The sequence below is a fragment of the Ictidomys tridecemlineatus genome, chromosome 7, assembly GCF_052094955.1.
Source record: "Ictidomys tridecemlineatus isolate mIctTri1 chromosome 7, mIctTri1.hap1, whole genome shotgun sequence".
NCBI classification, from domain to species: Eukaryota; Metazoa; Chordata; class Mammalia; order Rodentia; family Sciuridae; genus Ictidomys; species Ictidomys tridecemlineatus.
This window is the reverse complement of record NC_135483.1, coordinates 192711872-192731611: the sequence shown is the minus strand read 5'-3', so window position 1 is coordinate 192731611 and position 19740 is coordinate 192711872. Positions and strand designations below refer to the sequence as shown.

General features: G+C 47.5%; 2 protein-coding genes across 24 annotated transcripts in view; one reads left to right on the top strand and one right to left on the bottom strand.

Annotated features, from left to right (window-relative positions):
• Positions 1 to 15892, top strand: part of Usp40 (ubiquitin specific peptidase 40) — a 66488-nt gene extending 50596 nt beyond the window's left edge. For 16 of the 18 annotated variants that reach the window (XM_040268033.2, XM_013359169.4, XM_021727061.3 and 13 more), the window contains 9 exons: positions 1493 to 1567; positions 4019 to 4139; positions 6234 to 6328; positions 7686 to 7804; positions 8476 to 8541; positions 9538 to 9748; positions 9893 to 9988; positions 11262 to 11356; positions 14203 to 15892. In XM_040268033.2, coding sequence (XP_040123967.1) covers positions 1493 to 1567; positions 4019 to 4139; positions 6234 to 6328; positions 7686 to 7804; positions 8476 to 8541; positions 9538 to 9748; positions 9893 to 9988; positions 11262 to 11356; positions 14203 to 14311 — 987 coding nt within the window. In that variant the 3' untranslated portion in view covers positions 14312 to 15892. Of the gene's footprint in view, positions 1 to 1492; positions 1568 to 4018; positions 4140 to 6233; positions 6329 to 6422; positions 6463 to 7685; positions 7805 to 8475; positions 8542 to 9537; positions 9749 to 9892; positions 9989 to 11261; positions 11427 to 14202 lie in introns of those variants that run through there. The other 2 variants (XR_002484087.3, XR_005725913.2) reach the window with 2 other exon arrangements.
• Positions 15893 to 16630: 738 nt separating this feature from the next.
• Dgkd (diacylglycerol kinase delta) overlaps positions 16631 to 19740 on the bottom strand; it is a 98105-nt gene continuing 94995 nt past the window's right edge. For 5 of the 6 annotated variants that reach the window (XM_078018253.1, XM_078018254.1, XM_078018255.1 and 2 more), the window contains 2 exons: positions 19585 to 19715; positions 16631 to 18773 (listed from right to left, as the gene is read on the bottom strand). In XM_078018253.1, coding sequence (XP_077874379.1) covers positions 18761 to 18773; positions 19585 to 19715 — 144 coding nt within the window. In that variant the 3' untranslated portion in view covers positions 16631 to 18760. The remainder of the gene's footprint in view (positions 18774 to 19584; positions 19716 to 19740) is intronic. The other variant, XM_078018256.1, reaches the window with a different exon arrangement.

Genomic DNA, 19740 nt, shown 5'->3' with positions numbered 1-19740 from the left:
AGGTGGAGGTGTTTCTGACATATGTGATCGGCCCTGCTGGTGAGAGAGCATGTCCTAGACCAGTGCTCCACCAGGAAACAGAGCACTTCAGAGAGCAGAGGACACTGGAGCTCATGAAAGCATCTAAAGCACACTCTGGGTGCGGGGGCAGTACTGGAGTTTGAACCCAAGGCCTCACACATGCAAAGTATGCACTCTTATCACTGAGCCACATTCCCAGCCCACACTGAATTTTTTACCCCTTCATATTTTAATCTCAGAGTTTCTCTGTAAGTAAAGGATGGTAGAATTCATCTTACCAGATAATCACTTGGTAGTGGTCCAAACTCTGGGTGCAGCCAAACTCTTAGGGTAAGTTTAGGAATAGTTTTATCACAGGATAATTTGAATCTTGTTAAGCTTCTTATTGTTCGCCCAAATAGCACCAAACCTCCCAGTCCAAACCCAGGGCCTTGTAAGGAGGCCAAGTGAAGCTTCTTCCCAGAAACACTGTGGTCAGCTGCCCCTTTCCAGCTTTCACCTGCCTGCTGTTCACTAATAGCTGCTTTGAACAGTCGAGGGCAGGGGTGCTGGGGCTTCCTCTGGAATACTAGATCAAGAGAAGCCTCCTTTGAGTCTTGGTTTGGATATCAGAATATTGATTCAGATAGTGAATTATTCACTATCTGAATAATTATTTCCCCAGTCGGTATCAAACACTTCATCTAATATTAAAGTCATTTCCCTCAAAACTGTCTTCTAGATTTGCCCTTTATTTCCCATCCTAACCTTTTCAGACTAAAATATCGCTTACCATACCTACCTTTCCCTCCTTCAGGTTAGTCTCGTACTTCAGGAACCTGCCAGCCTTTCCAGCCCTTCCTTGGCCATTTTCCTGCTGGCTCCCATTTCAAGCCACCCTTTGCCTCTTCTCTACATGGCTTCCCTGGGCCCAGGCATTTCAACCACCTTGGTCTTGAGTGCCGCCTTTATTTTTGTTCCACATCACTTCGGTTGGTGCCCACTTTTCCAAACTAATTTCTTTCCCATTTTTCTTCAACTGGTACTTCCCACTCAGATTTCAGTTTCTCAGCTCTTTGCTGAAACAAACCATTGTTATTGTCAGTTTTGACTCTGCCCTTGTTCTTTTCTTCATAAGAAACCCTCTTCTCTGGAGCCCTCTAGCTTTCCAAACAATTTTAGGTATGATTAAAATTTTAGGTATGATTAAAATCTCATGGGGCACAAGTCAAGTCTGTCCTCACCCATCTCGGTTGTCTCCCTATCCTCAACCCTTTGAAGATACTTAAGGGTTTACACACCACAATTTAATATGTAATGCCATTCTGCTTTTGTAGTCCTAGCTTACTTCCTTTGTCTTCAGTATCTACTTTGTTATTCACTTATTTATTTCTTGAAAATGTATTAGAGGTTAAAAAAAAAAAAAGAGCCTATGGTGTGTTTATTCCTCTCAGAAGTCTTAAGTGACAAAAAAGAATTTCTGTGTTCCCAGGATGCAACATTGCAAGAGCTTAGGATATGTTCTGGAGACACATTGCTTTTAATTGAAGGAAAACTTCCTCTTCCGGTAAGATTTTGCCTCTAAAATAGACATTTTTATAATAACAGTTATCGTTCTGAATATTCTCATTGTGGAAAATTAGGGAAATATAGTCATAAAAAGAATAGAGAACTTTCCCAGAATCCTACCTATAAATATTTTATAGATAGATATTTCCTTCCTATAAATATTTCTAAATAAAATTAAAATCAATTATATGTAAAAATTTTATTTCATCCTTTTTATAGTTAACATTTTAACCTGATTATAAAACCCAGAAATAGTTATATCCAAGGTAATGATTAACTGCTGTTTAATTCACCTATATTCCCAGTGTTGGAAATTTAGCTTATTTAAAATTTTTTTGTTCTTACAATTAGTACTTAAATATAAAACCTTCTATCTGGGAGTGGTGACATACACTGTATTCCCAGCAACTCAGGAAGCTGAAGCAAGAGGATCTCAAGTTTGAGGCCAGCCTGTAATTTAGCAAGATCATCTCCAAATAAACCTAACATCTCCATCCTAACCTTTTCAGACTAAAATATCTCTTACCATACCTACCTTTCCCTCCTTCAGGTTAGTCTCATACTTCAGGAACTTGGGAATGAAGCTCAGTGGTAGAGCAACCCTGGGTTTAATTCGCAATACCATATATACACACAAAATAAAGGTGGAATTACTAACTCAAAAGGCATGAACTCTTTAAAGATTTGATGCTACAAATTGCCAAATTGTTTTCCTAACAAGTCTTACTAAATTAATAACCTTGTTGGCAAAGTGTGTGAGGACTTATTTTATTGCTCTTTTATAAACATTGCATGTCACTACTCTTTTTTTGGCAGGGGGTGGGGGCGGGGGAGCACTAGGGATTGAACCCAGGGGCTCTACCACTGAGCTAAATGCCCAGTCATTTTATTTTTTTATTTTGAGACAGGGTCTCACTAAGTTACTGAGGCTGGCCTTGAACTTGTGATCCTCATGCCTCAGCCTCTGAGTCACTGGGATTATTTTTCAAAGGTGGAGATATTCTCAGGGCCTTCTGCATAGTAGGCAAGCACTCTTGCCACTGAACTATGCCCCTAATCCCATAATTTATTTAACAAGTCTCTGTTTTTGAAAAACACTATAAAAAATATATAGGTGCTATTTTGCATATGTATGATAAATTCCTAGAACAGAAATTGTCCCACCAAAATTATGGCCTACAATAATGTGAACATCTTCTAAAGATGGACCGTAGGTCATAGTTTTTGCTCCCATAAAAAATTTACACTGGTATACCCTGTATACATGGCTTCTTATGCATGCACATGTATCAGAAAGTAAATTGCTAAGCGTGGAATGGCTTACTTAAAGGACTTGGATTTTAAATTTTGACAGATATGACTAAATTCCTCTCCAAAAACCACAGTTCATGAGCTTTAAGTTTATTCATACTTTCACCAACATAGCATATTATTCGATTTTCTGAGTTTTGACAGTCTGCTAGGTGAAAAAAAAATGGAAATTGGGTGTTTTGACTTACATGTATTTATTTAGGTTGAATATTTGTTAATCTTCATCAATTTAATTAAGAGATTGTACTATGCATTTTTTTAATATATATATTTTAAATATTTTACAGGAATGAGCTCTGTAACTACAACCTATTCTCTCTCTTAATGAATCTAATTTCTTCTATACTTAAAAAAAAAAAAAAAAGAGATGGGGCCAGGTGTAGTGACGAACACCCATAATCCTAGTGGTCCATGAGGCTGAGGCTGGAGGATTGTGAATTCAAGTACAGCCTCTGCAACTTAGCAAGGCCCTAAGCAACTCAGCGGGACCCTGTTTCTAAATAAAATACAAAAAAGGGCTGGGGATGTGGCTCAGTGGTTAAGCATCCCTGGGTTCAATTCCCAGTACCAAAAAAAGTGGGAAGAACTAAATTAGTAAAACTGACTTTATGGGGCATGTATGAAGACAATGGGTTTGTTTCATGTGGTTTGCTTCATTTAACAAATGCATTATGCCAGAGGTGCTCCCAGTGCCTGGAAGCAGTGGTGTGGCATCTCTAGGCAAAAACAGTAAGTATAATCATGGCAGTTGGTAAATTGAGAAGGAAAAATAACAACTTTAAGTACATTTTATGCCATCCATAATTTTTTTTCTCTGTGTGGAAGCGTTAAGTGAAGATTCTCTTTAATTTTTGTACATCACAGCAATTAAAAATGTTTATTAGTTCTAGCTGGAAATGGTGGTGCATGTTGTAACCCTAGTGACATGGATGCTGAGGCAGGATGATTATGAATTTAAAGCCAGTCTGAACAACTTAGTAAGAACCTGTCTCAAATTTTAAAAAAGATCTGGGAAGTAGCTCAGTGGTAGAGCACCACTAGGTTCAGTTCACAGTATTTAAAAAAAAAAAAATTATACACACACACATTCATATAGATATATAGATACACACACACACACACACTCTCTGTTTTTCAGGGTTTCCTGAAGGTGCCCATCTGGTGGTACCGGCCTCGTGGTCACTCAGGACACTGGGAGAGTCAAGACCAGCCTTGTACCTCTTCTCAAGGCAATGGCTGGAGAGCTGCTAGCACCCAAGGTGAGGACAGAGTTAAATTTCCACAGCCGGCCTGTCATGGAGAAGTGAAATGCCGCTTCTGCTCTGGAGTCAACAGACATTTATTTGAAAAACGCAAGGTTGAAAACCAAAGCCTGTTTATTCCTTTTTAATAAGAACAGCACCACCTGATCTCATGCAGTGCTTTGCAACTCTGTAAAGCACTATATCTTAATATTATATCAATATATGATACTTTTTCAAAGATCTTTTAAATATCAGCTCTCAAGATCCTCAGGGCAACAGAAGCCTCCTTGTCACCATGTATCAGAATGTTGGGGCTTCGGCCTGTTCCGTTGTCCACTGGGCAGAAGCCAGAGCTGGGATTCACATCCTGTGTGTTTCGTTGTTTTCCTCGCAACCACCCCCCCCACCCCCCACCCCCACCCCCCCGCCAACCGTCCCCAAGAACTGCTTCTAGGACACCTGGCATTTCACTCCTTGGAGAAGAAATGCAGGAGTACAGTGTTGTCTCATTCTCAGGTGCAGTGAACACGCTGCAATGGGCAGAGTCCCTGGCAGTGACCATACTGCCTTAGTGTGGGCTTCCACTTCCTCTGTCCACACTTTTAAATCTCTTCTGAAGGTAAAGAGACTTTGCTGGTGCTGGGCTGGGGATGGAGCACAGAGCCTCACACACACAAGGCAAGTGCTGTAGATACTGAGCCACACCCTGAAGCCCAAGAAAATGTTCTTTTAATAGGGCCGAGTTTTCAGGTGTATTTTTCTTTTTATTGTGCTTTGCTTAATTATTTAGCTTTTTTTGTGCCTTAAGGTATTATGTATTATAATTCTATTTTTTTGAACCTCTTCAGAATGAACTTAATATAAATGAGTCAGATTCTCTACTTATTGTTTGAAGTTAGGTCTGTATATGTAAAGTAATAAAATATGTTAAAATAGCTGTGAAATCGACAAAGTTATTTTTATTTGGGTTGCATTCGTTTTTGTAAATCTAAAAATGCTTGGGTAATAAAATAGTAATTACATGTAGAGTTGAATTATAGATTTTTTTAAACCATGCATAATCAGTATGTTTCTCCATGAAATTAAGAAGATTCAGTTTTGATAATGCCTCTATGTTATAACTAGAGGAAAATGTTTCATCCTTTCAGGTAGCACCAGCTTGCAGTTTCCTTGAGACACAAGACCACTCACAAACAGGGCTTTTTCACTTTATTTACTTATAATTCATTTGTAATTTCTTATTATGTATTAGCAGTATAGCCAACAGTAAACAAAACATTTCATTAAGGCAAAAATGACAGACAATATTCTGAATTTAAAATTTAGCAGCTTTTGGGCTGGGGTTGTAACTCAGTGGTAAAGTGCTTGCCTTACATGCGTGAGACCCTGGGCTCAATCCTCAGCACCACATAAAAATAAAGATATTGTGTCCGTCTACAACTAAAAAATATATTTTTAAAAAATCAGCGGCTTTTATATCCAGAGAGCATTTTAGTTTTCCCATTTTTGGAAAATACTCAGAAAGGCCTTCCTTATTATTTAGATTTTCTTCATTCCACAAACAGTTATTGGGCCTTTAGTATGTGACACACCATATCAGGCATTGGGGAGACACACAAGACAGGTGGGCTGCACCCCTTGAAATTCCTGTTCTGTTTTGTAAATCTAAAAATTTACAAAACTATAAGAGGAAACTATATGTGCACACAAAAGAGGCTCCAGCTGAGATCAGAGTCATAAGAAAGAAGGAAGCCATGTCAAGAACACAGGCAGGGTAGCCTACCAGCAGTGTCTTCTTTGAGGAAAGGAAGAATTTGGAAAAGAACATTATAGATAGATATTACCAGGGTAAGCTCCCCAGAACATTCTGCCATCAGCGTGCTCCCTGATTGCTAATTCACCAGGCAGTGAATCCTTAGGGAGCTGATTAAACGGATTCAGATTTAGAGGTTCTTGAGTGACTTTTTAGTAAACCTGTTTACAATATCAAAATCCTTTACAATGTCAAATAAACCCATTACAATGTCAAAATATGGCAGTGTCTTTCAGAAATATGAAATAAGTTTAAAAAAAAAATTCCTGCCAAACATCCACCTCTGTCCTTTTAAGGTGCCCCTGGCCATGTGCCTGCGGAAGTTTCTCTCGTCTACTTGGGAGACCTGGATATCTCAGAAGATGCTGCTTTGGTGGACCTGAAGTCTCAGGTCAGACTTCTTCCTGTAGTGGGCCTTAGTGGTGATATGGCTTCTTCCAGTGAGATATTAATATGTTCTTCTATTTCCTTTCCCTCAATTACAGTCTGTTCTGATATGGCACTTGCTCTGTGCCATGTTCAGGGGTAAGTACCAGCAGGCAGCGGACACCGCGGCCAGACAGCCCCGACTCTGTTTCCGCCTTTGCCCTCGTGGCTTTCACTTATTGATGCTGACAGGCATGCTGTGCTTGTGTTTGAATCTACCCTTAGCAACTCGTGGCTTATGTTCATTTTTATTTTTTAGGGAAACATGGTTTATTGAAACATCCATAAAGCATTCACTTGACATTGTTTTGTACCGTTGTGAGCCATATGTTAAATGTCGTTAGATACAAGTTGTGTTATCAGTCTCCCATGGGGCAGGTACCAGCTTCTGTGTTAGGATGCTAAACTGGATGTCATGATGTCTTCTTGTGCGTTAATGAGCACAGAGAAGGCGAGTTGTGTCCAAGTGGAAAGGCCAAGTGGAGCATAACCCAGAGAGCTGAAGAAGCGTCTTGCTCTCATGAACTTGCTTTTTACTTAAAGGAAAGCATGCAGGGCCTCTGTATGCCTAGCAGTGGTTGGCTCGTGTGTCCTCAGTGTATGAGATAACATTCTTTCAGAAAGCCAGTCACTACGCCGGTGAGGACAATTGGGAAGATGCTTGTTTTCTTGCATTAGGTTAATGAGTGTTTGGGCCTACTTACTGGAGGCAAGGATTTTGAAGTATTTCAGGATGAGAAGTAACCTGGCTGGGAGTGCACACAGCTGGGAACTGTGCAGCACACAGAGCAGCTCTGCTCTTGTGAATCACACGTAGAACTCCCTGTGGAGTTTGAAAACATGATTAAAATGCAGCTTTTGGCTCATATGTAGAAACAGGCAACTTACCTATTTCTCCAGCCAATTCAGCAGTGAAGAATATGAAAATTTCTTAGGATTAACTTAAGAGTTAGCTATTCCTGTTATTTTTCCTGGTACTGGGGATTGAACCCAAGGCCTCACTCTATCACTGGCACTACAATGACATCCCCCAGTCCTTCGGGGGATTTTGTTTTCGTTTTGTTTTTAATTTCGTTTTGAGGCAAGGTTCTCACTGTATTGCTGAGGCTGACCTCAAACTTGCTGTCCTCCTGCCTCAGCCCCCTGAGTCACTGGGATTACAGGTGTGCACCACTGCACCTGGCTCCTGTGAGTTCTTAAATAGACTTTCTCATTACTTAAGGTGTGCTTTCCCTCCGATGTCATTGTGTACTGCTTCATTCCGTTCATTTAAATGAGTGTTTTTAAAAACCAGTGAAGAAATGTCTTTTTTCTTTGTCTAGGCCAGAGCCTTAACCCCTTCCTCAGAGCTTGCTGTCCCTGCCCCAGCCCTCCTCAGAGCCTGGACGGTGGAGAGCAGGCGCCCTGGCAGGCTCTTACGCACTGACCGGCAGCGGCTCAAGTAGGTGTCTTGCAGGAAGTTTGCTGTGTCTCCCTGCTGCCCCTCAGGACTGGGTGGCCAAGGAGCCCCCATGACCTTTGAGTCAGGTGACAGCATCTGGGAGGCAGATGACACCTCTCACTGTTATTTAACTCTGGGATAACGTCATCTTTGCTCATTAAGTATAAATGTAGCTTTGTGTGTTTCTCCTGTGCTCCAGAGACTGTAACATAAAAAAATTTGAAGTGGAAGTTAGGAGCAAGCTGTCTCTCACTCAGGAAGTGTTTGCTCAGCCTTCTGGAACTTTGAATGAGCAGGTTGGGGGCATGGACAGTAACTGTCATTTGCCTTAGGAAAAGCATTCCTGTGGGATTCTTTTACATCAGTTCTGATTGTGAGCCAAATAGCAAGGGTGTGAGAATCTCAATCTTGGCCAAACAGTGGACCATTTCTCTGGCATCTTCACAGAGCACGACCTCCATGTTTAGTCGGGAGTGACTCGGGTCTCTAAATAATCCCCACAGCAGGTAGTCTGAGTTTTCCCCTTTTCCGAAGTTTGAGCATTCTTACATAAGAAAACAGCCTTTTGCTTAAGGAAAAAATTTAAAACTAGCAAAAAAAAAAAAAAAATCATTGTCTTGAAAAATCAAATGATATTCCCCCCAGTGTTGTTTTGTTCCACTTATTACCAGGGAATATAAACTAGGACGGAGACCCGAGATCTGCCTGGAGCCCCTTCAGGAGGAGGAGCAGCTGGGGTGAGTCTTCCTGCCCAGGTGGAGCCCTGTGCCCGCCCGTCTTCTCACCACTGCTGGCCTCTCACAACTCCTCAGCCTTGACGTCCGAGTGGTGTTTCCCCACTACCTCTAAGTAGTCTAGCAACTTAAAACAGAGTGTATTCTGGAAATGTGTTAGGAGTTCTGGCATCTGGAATTGAAACTCAGCCACCATAAAAACAGAGCCCCCCTTGCTCTCAGCTCCTGACCAGCCAGGCCCACTTCTATTCCTGTCACCCACGCCACCCAGCGCACTGCCCTGCTCTGGGTTAAAACACCATGTAATGGGACTGCAGTGTTGAGATCACACCTCGTTTCTCTCCCCTTTGTCCCATCCACTTCTCACCTGTGGCTTTTACCTCGTATCCTGTAACAATGTCTGTGTGTCTAGATTTTTATCCCTCCCTTTAAATATACTCTTTCTCCTCCCCCTGCCCAGGGACCTTTTCCTGCTGAGCTTTCTCTCTCTGGCTCCCTTTCCCCAACTCTGAGCCCTGCATTTGTGCTCCCTGGCTGCCCCTCAGCATCCACATTTATAGTTCCTAATGTCAGGTACATAATTGTCTGCCTCAAACTGTCTTTTTTTTTTTTGTAGCTTCCCACTTCTGTCTCTGAACCAGCATTTCCTGGGGGGCTCCATGGCTTGAACCTGTCAGGCTGGTTCCTGTTCCCTTCCCCGTAGGAGTGCGGGTCCTGCCCAGGCCTCAGCTCTGCCGCAGCTGCCCCTTTCCCCACTGCTGCTGCTGCCTCTCCAGGATCTGTGTTGGATGCAGGGTGGGGTCTTTGCTTCTGTTCTTCGTCAGGATTGAAGGAAATCCTGGGGAGAACAAAAGTTTCCTGCCAGCATTAAGGGTGTAGGGGAGTCTGAAATAAAACCCAGAAGAGTTCTGGGATGCTTTACCCCCGAGCACACCCCACGCCCTAGCAGGCATTGTGTGCCTGGTTGGTTCTGAGCCTGGCATCCTGTTCTCTGTGCAGCCCCCAGGACGTACTACTGAGGACGCAGATGCGCATCCCTGAGGAGAGGGCCTACGCCCCTGCTGTGGACTTGGTGTGGGACACCTCCCGAGGCTGGACCACCGGCTCCCTGAGGCAGAGAGTGGCCGATTTCTATTCTCTTCCTGTGGAGAAAATTGAAATTGCCAAATACTTCCCTGAAAAATTTGAGTGGCTTCCTATATCTAGCTGGGTAATGCTATGGGGCTTTCCCAGAGGACTTGGGGCTTCCTGGCCTAGCAATTAGGGCAACTGCAGTTTCTCACAGTGATGGGCTATTTAGTAGGAATCTGAGGTTGAATTTTATTTTTATTTAAGATGTTTGATTTTCCTATAGAACCAGCAAATTACCAAGAGGAAAAAGAAGAAAAAGCAAGATACTTTGCAAGGGGCACCCTATTACTTGAAAGATGGAGACACTATTGGTGTTAAGGTGGGTTGGTTAAAAGCAATTTGACCGCTCTGACAAGACACAAGAATCAAATAACACCATAGAGAAGTTTATCAGATCGTTGAGACACAATGATCCCCATTGAGATCATTTCAGATAATGGGTAAGAAAGAGAGAGGCAGACATCTGGTAAGAATAGTGGAACCTTGACCTGAGAACTGTAAGGGACAGTGGAAGGAAATTTAGACCAATTCCACCTGTGACCATAGATGTAAAAATTCTAATAATAAAACAGCAAACAAGCCTGGCGATCGTGTTTTAAAGATATTGCTATGTGATAACAAAATATATTTATCCAAAGAATGCAAGCATGGCAGTATCGAGAATATACCATGGGATATACATATATATAGTAGCCTTCTCTCCTCTACCTGAGAGCGGGGCTTTCTATCCCATTGACTGAGGTGGTTTTTTTTGTTTGTTTGTTTGTTTTATAGGGATTCACCATTTTTTAAAATATATACAACTTTGGAATAGGAATTGTAATCATGCCAGTTTATTGAAAGAGACGATCCTGGTTATGATGTGTTTGTCTCCCAAGGAGGTGCACCAAGCAGCAGCTATCCCTTCCCAAAGTCATTGAGGCTAACACCCCAAGAGTCACCCTTTGAAATGTGACCACTCAGGTAGGGAAGCCCTTAACACCAGACTAGGGCCAGGCCAAGGAACTGCCCTTTCCTGCCATGTGGCCTGGAGGCCTGCATTGTGGTCAAACTCCGAGGCAGGTAGCGGGAGATCAGGGCTTACCACAAAAAGGATTCACAGGTAAAACTGAGGCTGAGTGTAGGGAACAGGAGAAGGAAGCTCTGTCACTCATCCTGCAGCAAAGGAGCCCTGAGGGAAATGCCAAGGTCGAAGCTCACACTTCAGCTATAGAAACACATTGATTAAACAAAGTAACAGAATTTATAAAACAAACAGCTGTTCCCAGCACAGCAGATTGGAGACCTGCTGGTCAACGTGCATGGTTTCCACCTGGGTCCCCATAAAGCCCCTTTTGTTTGGCTCAGTCCCAGTGGGAGCATTCGTAATGGAAGGCAAAGGTTGATGGCTAGAATTAATTTCCCTTGTGAAGCCCCCACAAGTTGTTCTCATAAAACACTAGAACATTTTACATCCCTAATAATCTGGTTTATATTAATCTGAATATTTCCTTTTGTCACTTTAGGTGATTTTTTAAACATATCTCTTTAAAATATAGGCTAAACAGACGTGGAGACGTTGCTCACTAGCTGTTTTACTCTTTGAAATGTAGAACCTTCTGGTCGATGACAGTGACGACTTCAGCACAGCCAGAGACGATGCTGAGAAAGAGAAGCAGGAGCTGCTACCTCGGGGGAAGAGGGACAGGTAACTGGGGCCTCGCACTCACCACCGCCTCCCCAGGCCCCTGGCTTCTTACTCCTGTTTGGAAAGTCTGGTGAGGACTTGTGCTGTGACACAAACCACTCTGCCACCCACCTTCTCATGCCTCCTGCAGATGGCTTCCTTATGGCCCTTCTTGTGTAGCGTGTGAAGTCCTTGGATAGCAGGAGTCATGGGGAGGCCTCCCACCTGCCCCCAGTTTGCATTCTCTTCCCTCCTCTCCTCTCCTGCCACCTTGCCCCGTTTCCTGGGTCTTTTTGCTCAGATATACCTTCAGGTCCCCACCACCTAAAATTCTAAGACTCCTGAGCTGGGTGCCAAGTCCCACCCTGCCGCCTCCACACTGCTGCTCCTGGCTACCTCAGCCTCACCATCTTCTCCAAGTCTCTTAAAGGTTCCCAAAAGCCTGGCTGCTCTGCAGTGGCTACTCTGCATCCTCATCCTACTTCTCTGCACTGCTCAGTGCCTGTACCCTCCCCCAGTGTGCAGTGCCCCTTCCCACCGCCAGGGCCTCCTTCCCTCCACCTGTCCCATGCACACTGGCTTCCTACATGTCCTTTCCCCACATGACCTGCTGGACTCACTTCCACCTTGGGTGCTTGCTCTGCCACACTCAGGTGTGCCCTGAGTCTTCCCAGAGTCCAGCCCCCTTCTGTCCTCCAGGCCACGCATACCCACCAGAATCTACTGGAGCACTCCACAGGCCTGCAACTGAATTCCTGAAGCTAGGTTCACTCTGCACAATCCTGCGTTCCCAGCTTCCTGCTTCCTGTCTCAGTGAGGCTCACTCTGTCCACACTCTCCACTGCTTCTGCCTCAGATCTTCCTGCCCAGTCTGGCCCCTGCTCACCTCCTAATTTTCACCTCTTCCCACCCTCCACACCTTGGGCAGCAGCATACCAGGCACATGGCTACAGTGAGCGTGCTTTGCCCTCTGCTGTGAGACATCAGGCTGGAGGGGGCAGAGGCCCAGACCAGGCAGGTCCATGTGGCTCAGAGTCTAGATATCGGTGTGGCTGGAGGGACTGAAGCAGGGAGTCCGTAGTTCTGAGCAGCTGCTGGGCTGCTCTGTGTTGGATGAGTCATGGGGGAAAGAAGCAGGAGAACTCTTGAGGCAACTGTCACACTCGACATATGAAGGTCACATGTTGGGCAGTGAGGATGGAAGGATCTAGAATTCGAGCTCTCTAAACAGGAGGTTTCCTTCTCATTCTCCGCTGTATCCCCAGTACCTAGAACAGTGGTCAGAGCGTTGCAAGAAGTTTGTTCTGCAGGTGGGCGTGAACTTCCAGGCCCAGAGAGCTGTCTGTGTTGCAGTGTGTCAGGACACGGTGCTCTGCTTCCCTTCCCCAGTCCTTCCAGCATCGGCTGCCTCCAGGGAAGTCATCCATGTCTCCTTGAACCGCGGGCACCATCCTTTCTGTTCTTCCTCTGCGGATGGTTCCTGCAGCACTTTTTGCAAACAAAAGTTTGTGTAGCTGTCACCAAGAGTCTAACCTGCTGAGCCTAACCTGTCCTAGTCACATGGTATCAGAACAGTTGTGTCCTCAGAGCCACCACTCATGCCCTCCTCCATCCCAGCATTGTTGGGTATGTGGTGACCACGCTGATTATTATTTTCATTTTATTTTTCGGAGAGTTAATAGTCACATGCTGCCAAATGCAAACACAGTGAAGTGCCTGCACCTGTTTCCCCAGACAGTCCCCCCTCCCCCCAGGGACCAGCATGACAGTCACATGCACAGCCTTTGAGAGCACATGCTCTTCCTTCTTCCTTGACATGGGAATTTCCTGGTGCACTTGCTGCCCCTGGCACATGCTGGGAATGTGGCACGCTGCTGCACTGTGCGAATGGACCCTCATTTAGGAAATGACACCCAACTCGAAGACTGCAGATGTGGGCCCATCTGGGGCTCGTTCTATGAGTAGAGGGACTGGGTCAAAGGGTAAGGCTGTTGACAATCTTGGAAACATACTTGCAAATACATGAAGAGCTGACAGGCCAACGCCCGGGAGATCTGAGCAGAGTTCGCAGAAAGGAAGCGCAGCCGCCTGCCAGTGGGGAACGCTCACTCACTGATAAGAGTCCACTCAGGTTGCCACACGCCCCAGCACTGCTGCAGAGAGCAGTGTCCCCTGCTTGCAGGTGTGGGCTCAGAAGGACCCTGGGAAACAAGGCATCTCATACATTGTTGAAGCACAGGCCCACCAGACATGGACCCAGGATACACGGCAGTTTGATTCACTATGGCCAGGTCCCAGGCATGGTCCAGATGCACAGCAGGGGACAGATCTGAGTTATGCGTGTCCACAAACACATGCGTGCGCACACAAACCACACAGACATCAGTTTGAGCAAAAGAAGCCAGACACAGAGCACCCAGGTTACTCCTGGGGGTGGGAGGTCACAGCAAGAATAATCTGCTGGGAGTCAGAGTGGCAGCACTCTCAGGGCTGGCAGAAGCTGCCTCATGTCCCACAGGTGTGAGCGTTTGTGAGGACAGGTAGAGCTGTGTGTGAAGTGTGTGCACCATGCATGTTATTGAGTTTAATGTGAAAAAAAGTAGGTGCTACTAGTAGGCGGGAAGAGACCCAGAGTCTGGCAGGCTGGGTGGCCAGGGTACAGCAACCGCTGTCCCCTTCATGGGGTTGGCGGGAAGGTAAACTGGAGTCCTCTGGGGGGCAATCTGGAAATACCAGTCCATGCTGCAGACATGTCCATGTCGGCCTGATCTAACCTGACCCTTGATATTGGGATGTATGTTGGCGTCACCCTAGACCCTTCAGCATGAGGATCACAACCAAGTCATGATGGCTTCTGTCTCCCATAGCCAAGAAGTCCTTTGTGCACAGAACAGTGATGTCTCCAGTGCAGGGACACCTGCCCGGCCCCGAGGACCAGAAGCTTCTCTGTCTATTCACGTTGGGAGCTTCAGATAGCGCTTGCAACAGGATGCGTCCCAGCACAGTGCCCAGGCTCTGCACAAGGCCAGCTAAGCATCAATGCCTTAGAAGCAGGAGAGTGGTTTGTGGGCGACGAGTTGGCTGCATCCTCGGATCTCAGATCCTCGTCTTCACCTGCCAACACAGGGACAGCTTTTCTCAGGCTGGGCAAACGTACTCCATAGCTCAGCTCCGCAACATACCTTGGCCCATGGGAGTCAGCACAGACCCAGGTACTGTGCAGGAGCCATGCAAGTGTTGACCTCACGCCACACCTGACCCCAGTGGCCTTTTTTCCAGGAAGCTTACCACTTGTGCATTAACCACAGGTATGGACAGGTGGCTTATTGCTAACTCAAGATAAACTTGTGTAAGATCCACATGTGTATAGTTGCTTCCACTTTAACCTGCATTGAAGTGGGTTCTGATGGTCTTCCCATGCTGCAGGGGGCGCTGTGCTTATTTATATCAGAAGGAAAGGGTAACCTGTGCCTCCCAGTCTCCGTTCCCCACACGGTTCTCTTAGGTGACACGTTTCTTGTTTGAGCTGTGGCTCTGACACACAAAGCACACCGCCACAGAGAAGGAAGCCTCAGGTGAGGCCCACCTTGGGGTCTGAGGTCAGAATAGTCTTGCTGCTGCCCACAGTTCCTTGGCCTCTCCCGCTGGAAGGCTGGTAGGAGGCAGGACCAGGGGACAAGGCCCCACAGTTGTGGGTTCCCAGATGTCTTGGGCAGGCTCAGTTGACATTGAGTAGCCTCAGTTGATTAAAACAGATGGGGAAAAAATGTATAAAGTAAAATTTTTCCCCTTAATTCAACACAGGTAACTATTCAATTTAAATTAAATTTAAGGAATTTAAATAGCATTTGAGAGCTAGCACTGCATTAGAGTTGACCAATCTAGGGTGCTAGACTGGCAACATCTCCAGCACAATCCTGAGTTGTCATGTACATGCTCCCCCTGGTGGTCACCTGTATTTCAGTTCCCCATCAGCCCTCACTGCCTAACACTAACACAGCTGAGGGCCGAGATGGGGAGGCACTGACAATGCAGCTTAGCACTTCGGCTGCAGCCCTGGCTGAAGGCTGTCCTGCTGTGGCTGCTACCTTCTCAGCCCTGGATACTCAGCAGGTAGCCCTGCTTCCCCCTTCCCAATCCCCCCAACACTAGGTGTCTTCAGTCTCTGTAGAAGCACTTGGGCTCAGACCTACAAGCCAGGGGGTTGTGCAACATGGAAGTCAAGGCCCAGTCCTCTAGACACGCCCGGAGGGGTGCGATGATGTGTGAACTAGGCCTCAGTCCTGTGGCTCCTGCCCAGGCCTGCTGTCAGCTGCTGTGTCAGTTACTGAGGCTATTTTCCCAGCGGGCCTTCATCCCATCTTAATATTAATGTAATAGCTGAAACATTCCGCTTTGAGGAGCCAGAGGCCTTCCCAAACCTCTGAAATATTCTGTGCTGGCCAGCAGGGGGCGCCCACCTGGGTGCTTGCTGGTTTTTTGTTTTTGTTTTCCAACTGGGCATGGGGAGAAAGCTAAGATTTTAAGGAAAAAAAATAAACCATTTTTAAAGTTGTAGTCTTCCATTTCCTTTATTCGCATCTGCTTCGTGTTCTACTTGCTTGAGATACGCTGTAGAGGCCTTCTTTCCCAGGCTCACGTCAAATGCTAAATAAACATGGCTTGCATTTAGAAGTAGCGTGCCAGTGCGGCTTTGGAAATCAAACAAGTATGTTTGGGTTTTAAATGAATCCAGATTCATGGGAAATCTGTAGTGGAAGAAACTGGATGTCTTCTGGTCCTCCTCCTTGTCAGGGTAGGGCTGGCGGAGGAGTGGAGGCGCAGGAAACGTGTTTCTTCAACTGCAACTATTCTTCTGGCAACAGGAATGGGCAGGGCAGGGGCAAAAGTTACTAATAATCCAAAATTGTGGCTTCACTGACACTGGTTTCCCTTGGGAACAGACTCGACAACAAGGGACCCGTGATGGCGGCACCTTCACCTATCAGGACAGGGCACTAGCAGCCCCTCAACTAGCTCCGCCCACATCTGAAGCCTGGCCCTGGTGGGGTTTAAAACAGCATGTGGCACTGTGCCTGTCCTCTTTAGGGAGGCACCACAGGGCTGAGCGCCTAGGCCCAACCTAACTTCCCACCCCACAGGCTCAGTTTTTTAACCAGGAGACCAGACCCCACGGTGGCTTTCCAGCACCCAAAATTCAGCCCATACTTAGAGCAGCTGAAAAAAAATCTGAATTTAGTTTGGCAACCAGTATTTTAGTCAATGCGCGGGAAAGTTGATAAGGACTCAGGGCCATGACGATCAAACCAGGCTGGTTTATTTATACACAGAACAAGGTATTTACAGCTCTGCTGGGCTATGTACATAACAATACAAGAGGCGGCTGCTTTCTGGTGGCCACTATATAAATTAAGATTATAAATAGAGGGGTGAGCCCCAACCCGGGCACAAGGCCTCTTCCCCAAGACCTAAGTGGCCCCTCCCTTCCCTTCCCTACACTCTTCGCCCTGGGACTCTGAGCAGCTGACCCAAGAAAGGCAGAACAGGAGGACCATGGCCTCAGCCCCAGGCGTGTGGCACAGGCCATCAGTGCTCCTCCTAGGCCCTACGCTTCGGACTCTGAGAACTATGGTGCGTTTCTGTGTGACCAGTGTTGTAGTCACTGATAACACCAACTGTAACACCCCCAGCCCAAACCCAGTGCTTCCCCCAGAGGAAGACTGAGGACTTGAGGTGGCCCCAGTGCAACTGTCAGCTGCTTCTTGTGTCCCCTTCTAGCCTAAGGTCCAGACTGACCCAGGGCTTGTAGTACCACAGGCACAGGATTGTCACCTCCACGGTTATCCTTTCCCACTTGGAAATCAAATGTCTTCCAGGGCTGGATGACTACTGTCTCCAACACTACCTCAGGGAGGCGGCAGAGTCCATGCTTGGTCTCCACCCAGCCACCTGCGCCACTGGAATTGGGCCTGTGGTAGACACACTGACTCCACACTGGAGCCTGGCCCCCAGCAGGACCGCTGTGGGGAGTGTTCGCAAGGCAGAGCACACAAGACCCTGCAGACCCTGGACAGTCCACACACCGCTCAGCAGGTACCTCTGGAGTGCCCCGAGCAGCTCTCCACCCAGCCTCCCCACATTAGATGGGGTGACCCCACTAAAGGGCCAGGCAGTGCATTACCAGCCCCTAGGGCAGCTTCCTAACAACCAACTTCAAAAAGGAAAGAGAGGGCTGAGTCAGTGGCAGTGAGGACCAAGGGCGAAGGACTCAGCCCTGCCCTGGCGCTGGAGCTAGATCCCCGAACAGAGGCAGGGCAGGGGTCCTGGGCCAGAGTCATCCAGCCCAGGGAACCACTTGATTTGGCCCAGAGTCTGCAGACAACCTTCAGGGACACCAGGCCTGGCAGCAGGAGACTAGATGCTAGCCCATGGCCTGAGAATCTGGGGCCTCCTGATAGGAAGGAGGACCCAGCCCATCCAGCTCCTGGAAACCCATACACTCTCCCACAGAATAGACAGCTTCCCCAGACCCGGGAAGCTTCTCCTACCCAGAAGTACTGAGCTAACCCCAACCCACACACCCTTGTCGCTCCAAGCGGGACTCCTGAGGTCCATGGTATCCTGTAGACAGGAGGGATGTCCATGCCCACAGCCTAAGAGAGGATGCAGAGGACCGCAGGCCTGCAGCGAATGAGGAAGGCCTGAGAGCTGAGGAACAGAACCACGTGCTGCCTTGGCTGGACGAGAACGTTGCTCTCCTCCTCTTTAGAGCAGGTTAAAGCAAACAGAACTCAAAACAAGTCCGTTCACTTTCAAGACCAGCAGAGTGCACAGCCTTTGTTAGAAACAAGAATCTTTTGAATGAACAGGGCAGTAGCAGTGGGCTGCCTCGCGGGGCTGCTGGGAAGAGCCACAGGGTGGCTGTCAGGCACAGAGAATGTTCTGGCAGGGGCCCACCACGCACTGAGCCCAAACCATGCTTCTGAGAGCCGTCAGGGACAGAGATGGTGCCACCAATGTGGCCAACAAAGCACACGCAGAAGGGCCCACAGGGCAACCCAGGCTCAGGGCCTAGGCAAGTTTCTGCAGAAGCGTCTGGTACCCAGAGTCCCTGTGGCCCACGACAGGTCAGTGAGAGCCGAGACTGGGCAGGACTCTGAGCTGGGAAAGGTGGTGTTTCAAAGGTAGCTGTGTTGGTATGTTCAGGACTCCTGGAGCTGTTATGGACGGGAGTCGAGAGCGGCTTCCTGTCACTAACAAAGGGAGTAGCACCATGAGAGGCCAGGGGCAGTCCTCCCTGGGCCTCAGTCGCGGGAGGAGCGGAGGATGCAGGCCGAGAAGACAGAGGCTAGGCCTCGGTGGCAGGGGAGCCCCGGCTCAGTTCCTTGATTCCACACAGGATCCTCTTCATGTGTCCCACTTTGGTTACGCCAAGGTCCTGCAACAGAGAGGACAGCCACCATGGATGCAAGGAAGGGGGCCCAGACCAAAGGGCTCTACAGATGGGTCTGCACAGTGGACCCTTCCCACTCTGCTTCCTGAGCACAAATGAGGGTAAGAGAGACAACGACAGTGGAACAGACAGAAATGGCACAAATCACGATCGCATGGACACCTAGCACACCGTTCCTGTGTCCTCCAAGTCACTGACGCCGCCGTCAAGAAAGATCCAACAAGACAAAAAACACAGGCCTAGGAGCAAGTAGATGGCAGGTGGCCTCAGGAGAGGCACTGCTAAGAGGGGCGGTGGCCTTTTGCCTTCTCAGGACTTGGCCAGTAACAATGCCCAGAAGACAGGCTCCACAGGGTGACTCTACAAGTCAAGGGCAGTAGGTGCAGACCCAGGGGCACATGCACGAGGCGAGCTGCCTCAGCACCTGCCCAGGAGCAGCACAGAGAAGTCACATTATGTGACAGGGCTCCAGAAATCCTTCCACTCACAACTTAACCACAGAGGACCCCACATACCACTAGGCACTGGAGCTCTTCTGCTAAGTGTGGGAGCCTGAGGCTGGACCCCCTGGGGCTTCTGAGGTCACACAGCCCCTTGTCAATATGGCCAAGCAAATCAAGACTACCCCAGTGTCTGCTCCTAGCTTCTCCTGGCTGTGGCAGGTGCAGCCATCACTGCCAAGAACCGTGCAAAACTTCAGGATGCTAGGACCTGGCCAGGAGCGGGTAGAGGATGGAGCTGAGAGGGGCGACCAGGAAGCCCCATGCAGGTTCCAAGAAGAAGCCTGTGAAAGTACCTTGAGGTCCCTCCGCTCCAGGTGCAGGAGCTCAGAGCCCCGGATGTCGTGCCGCGTGAAGATGTCCTTATACTCACAGAGACTGAGGTGCTCCAACCAGGCAGCCACCTCCTCTGTCCCCCAGAGGTGAACTGTCGAGACGGAAAAGCACGAGTG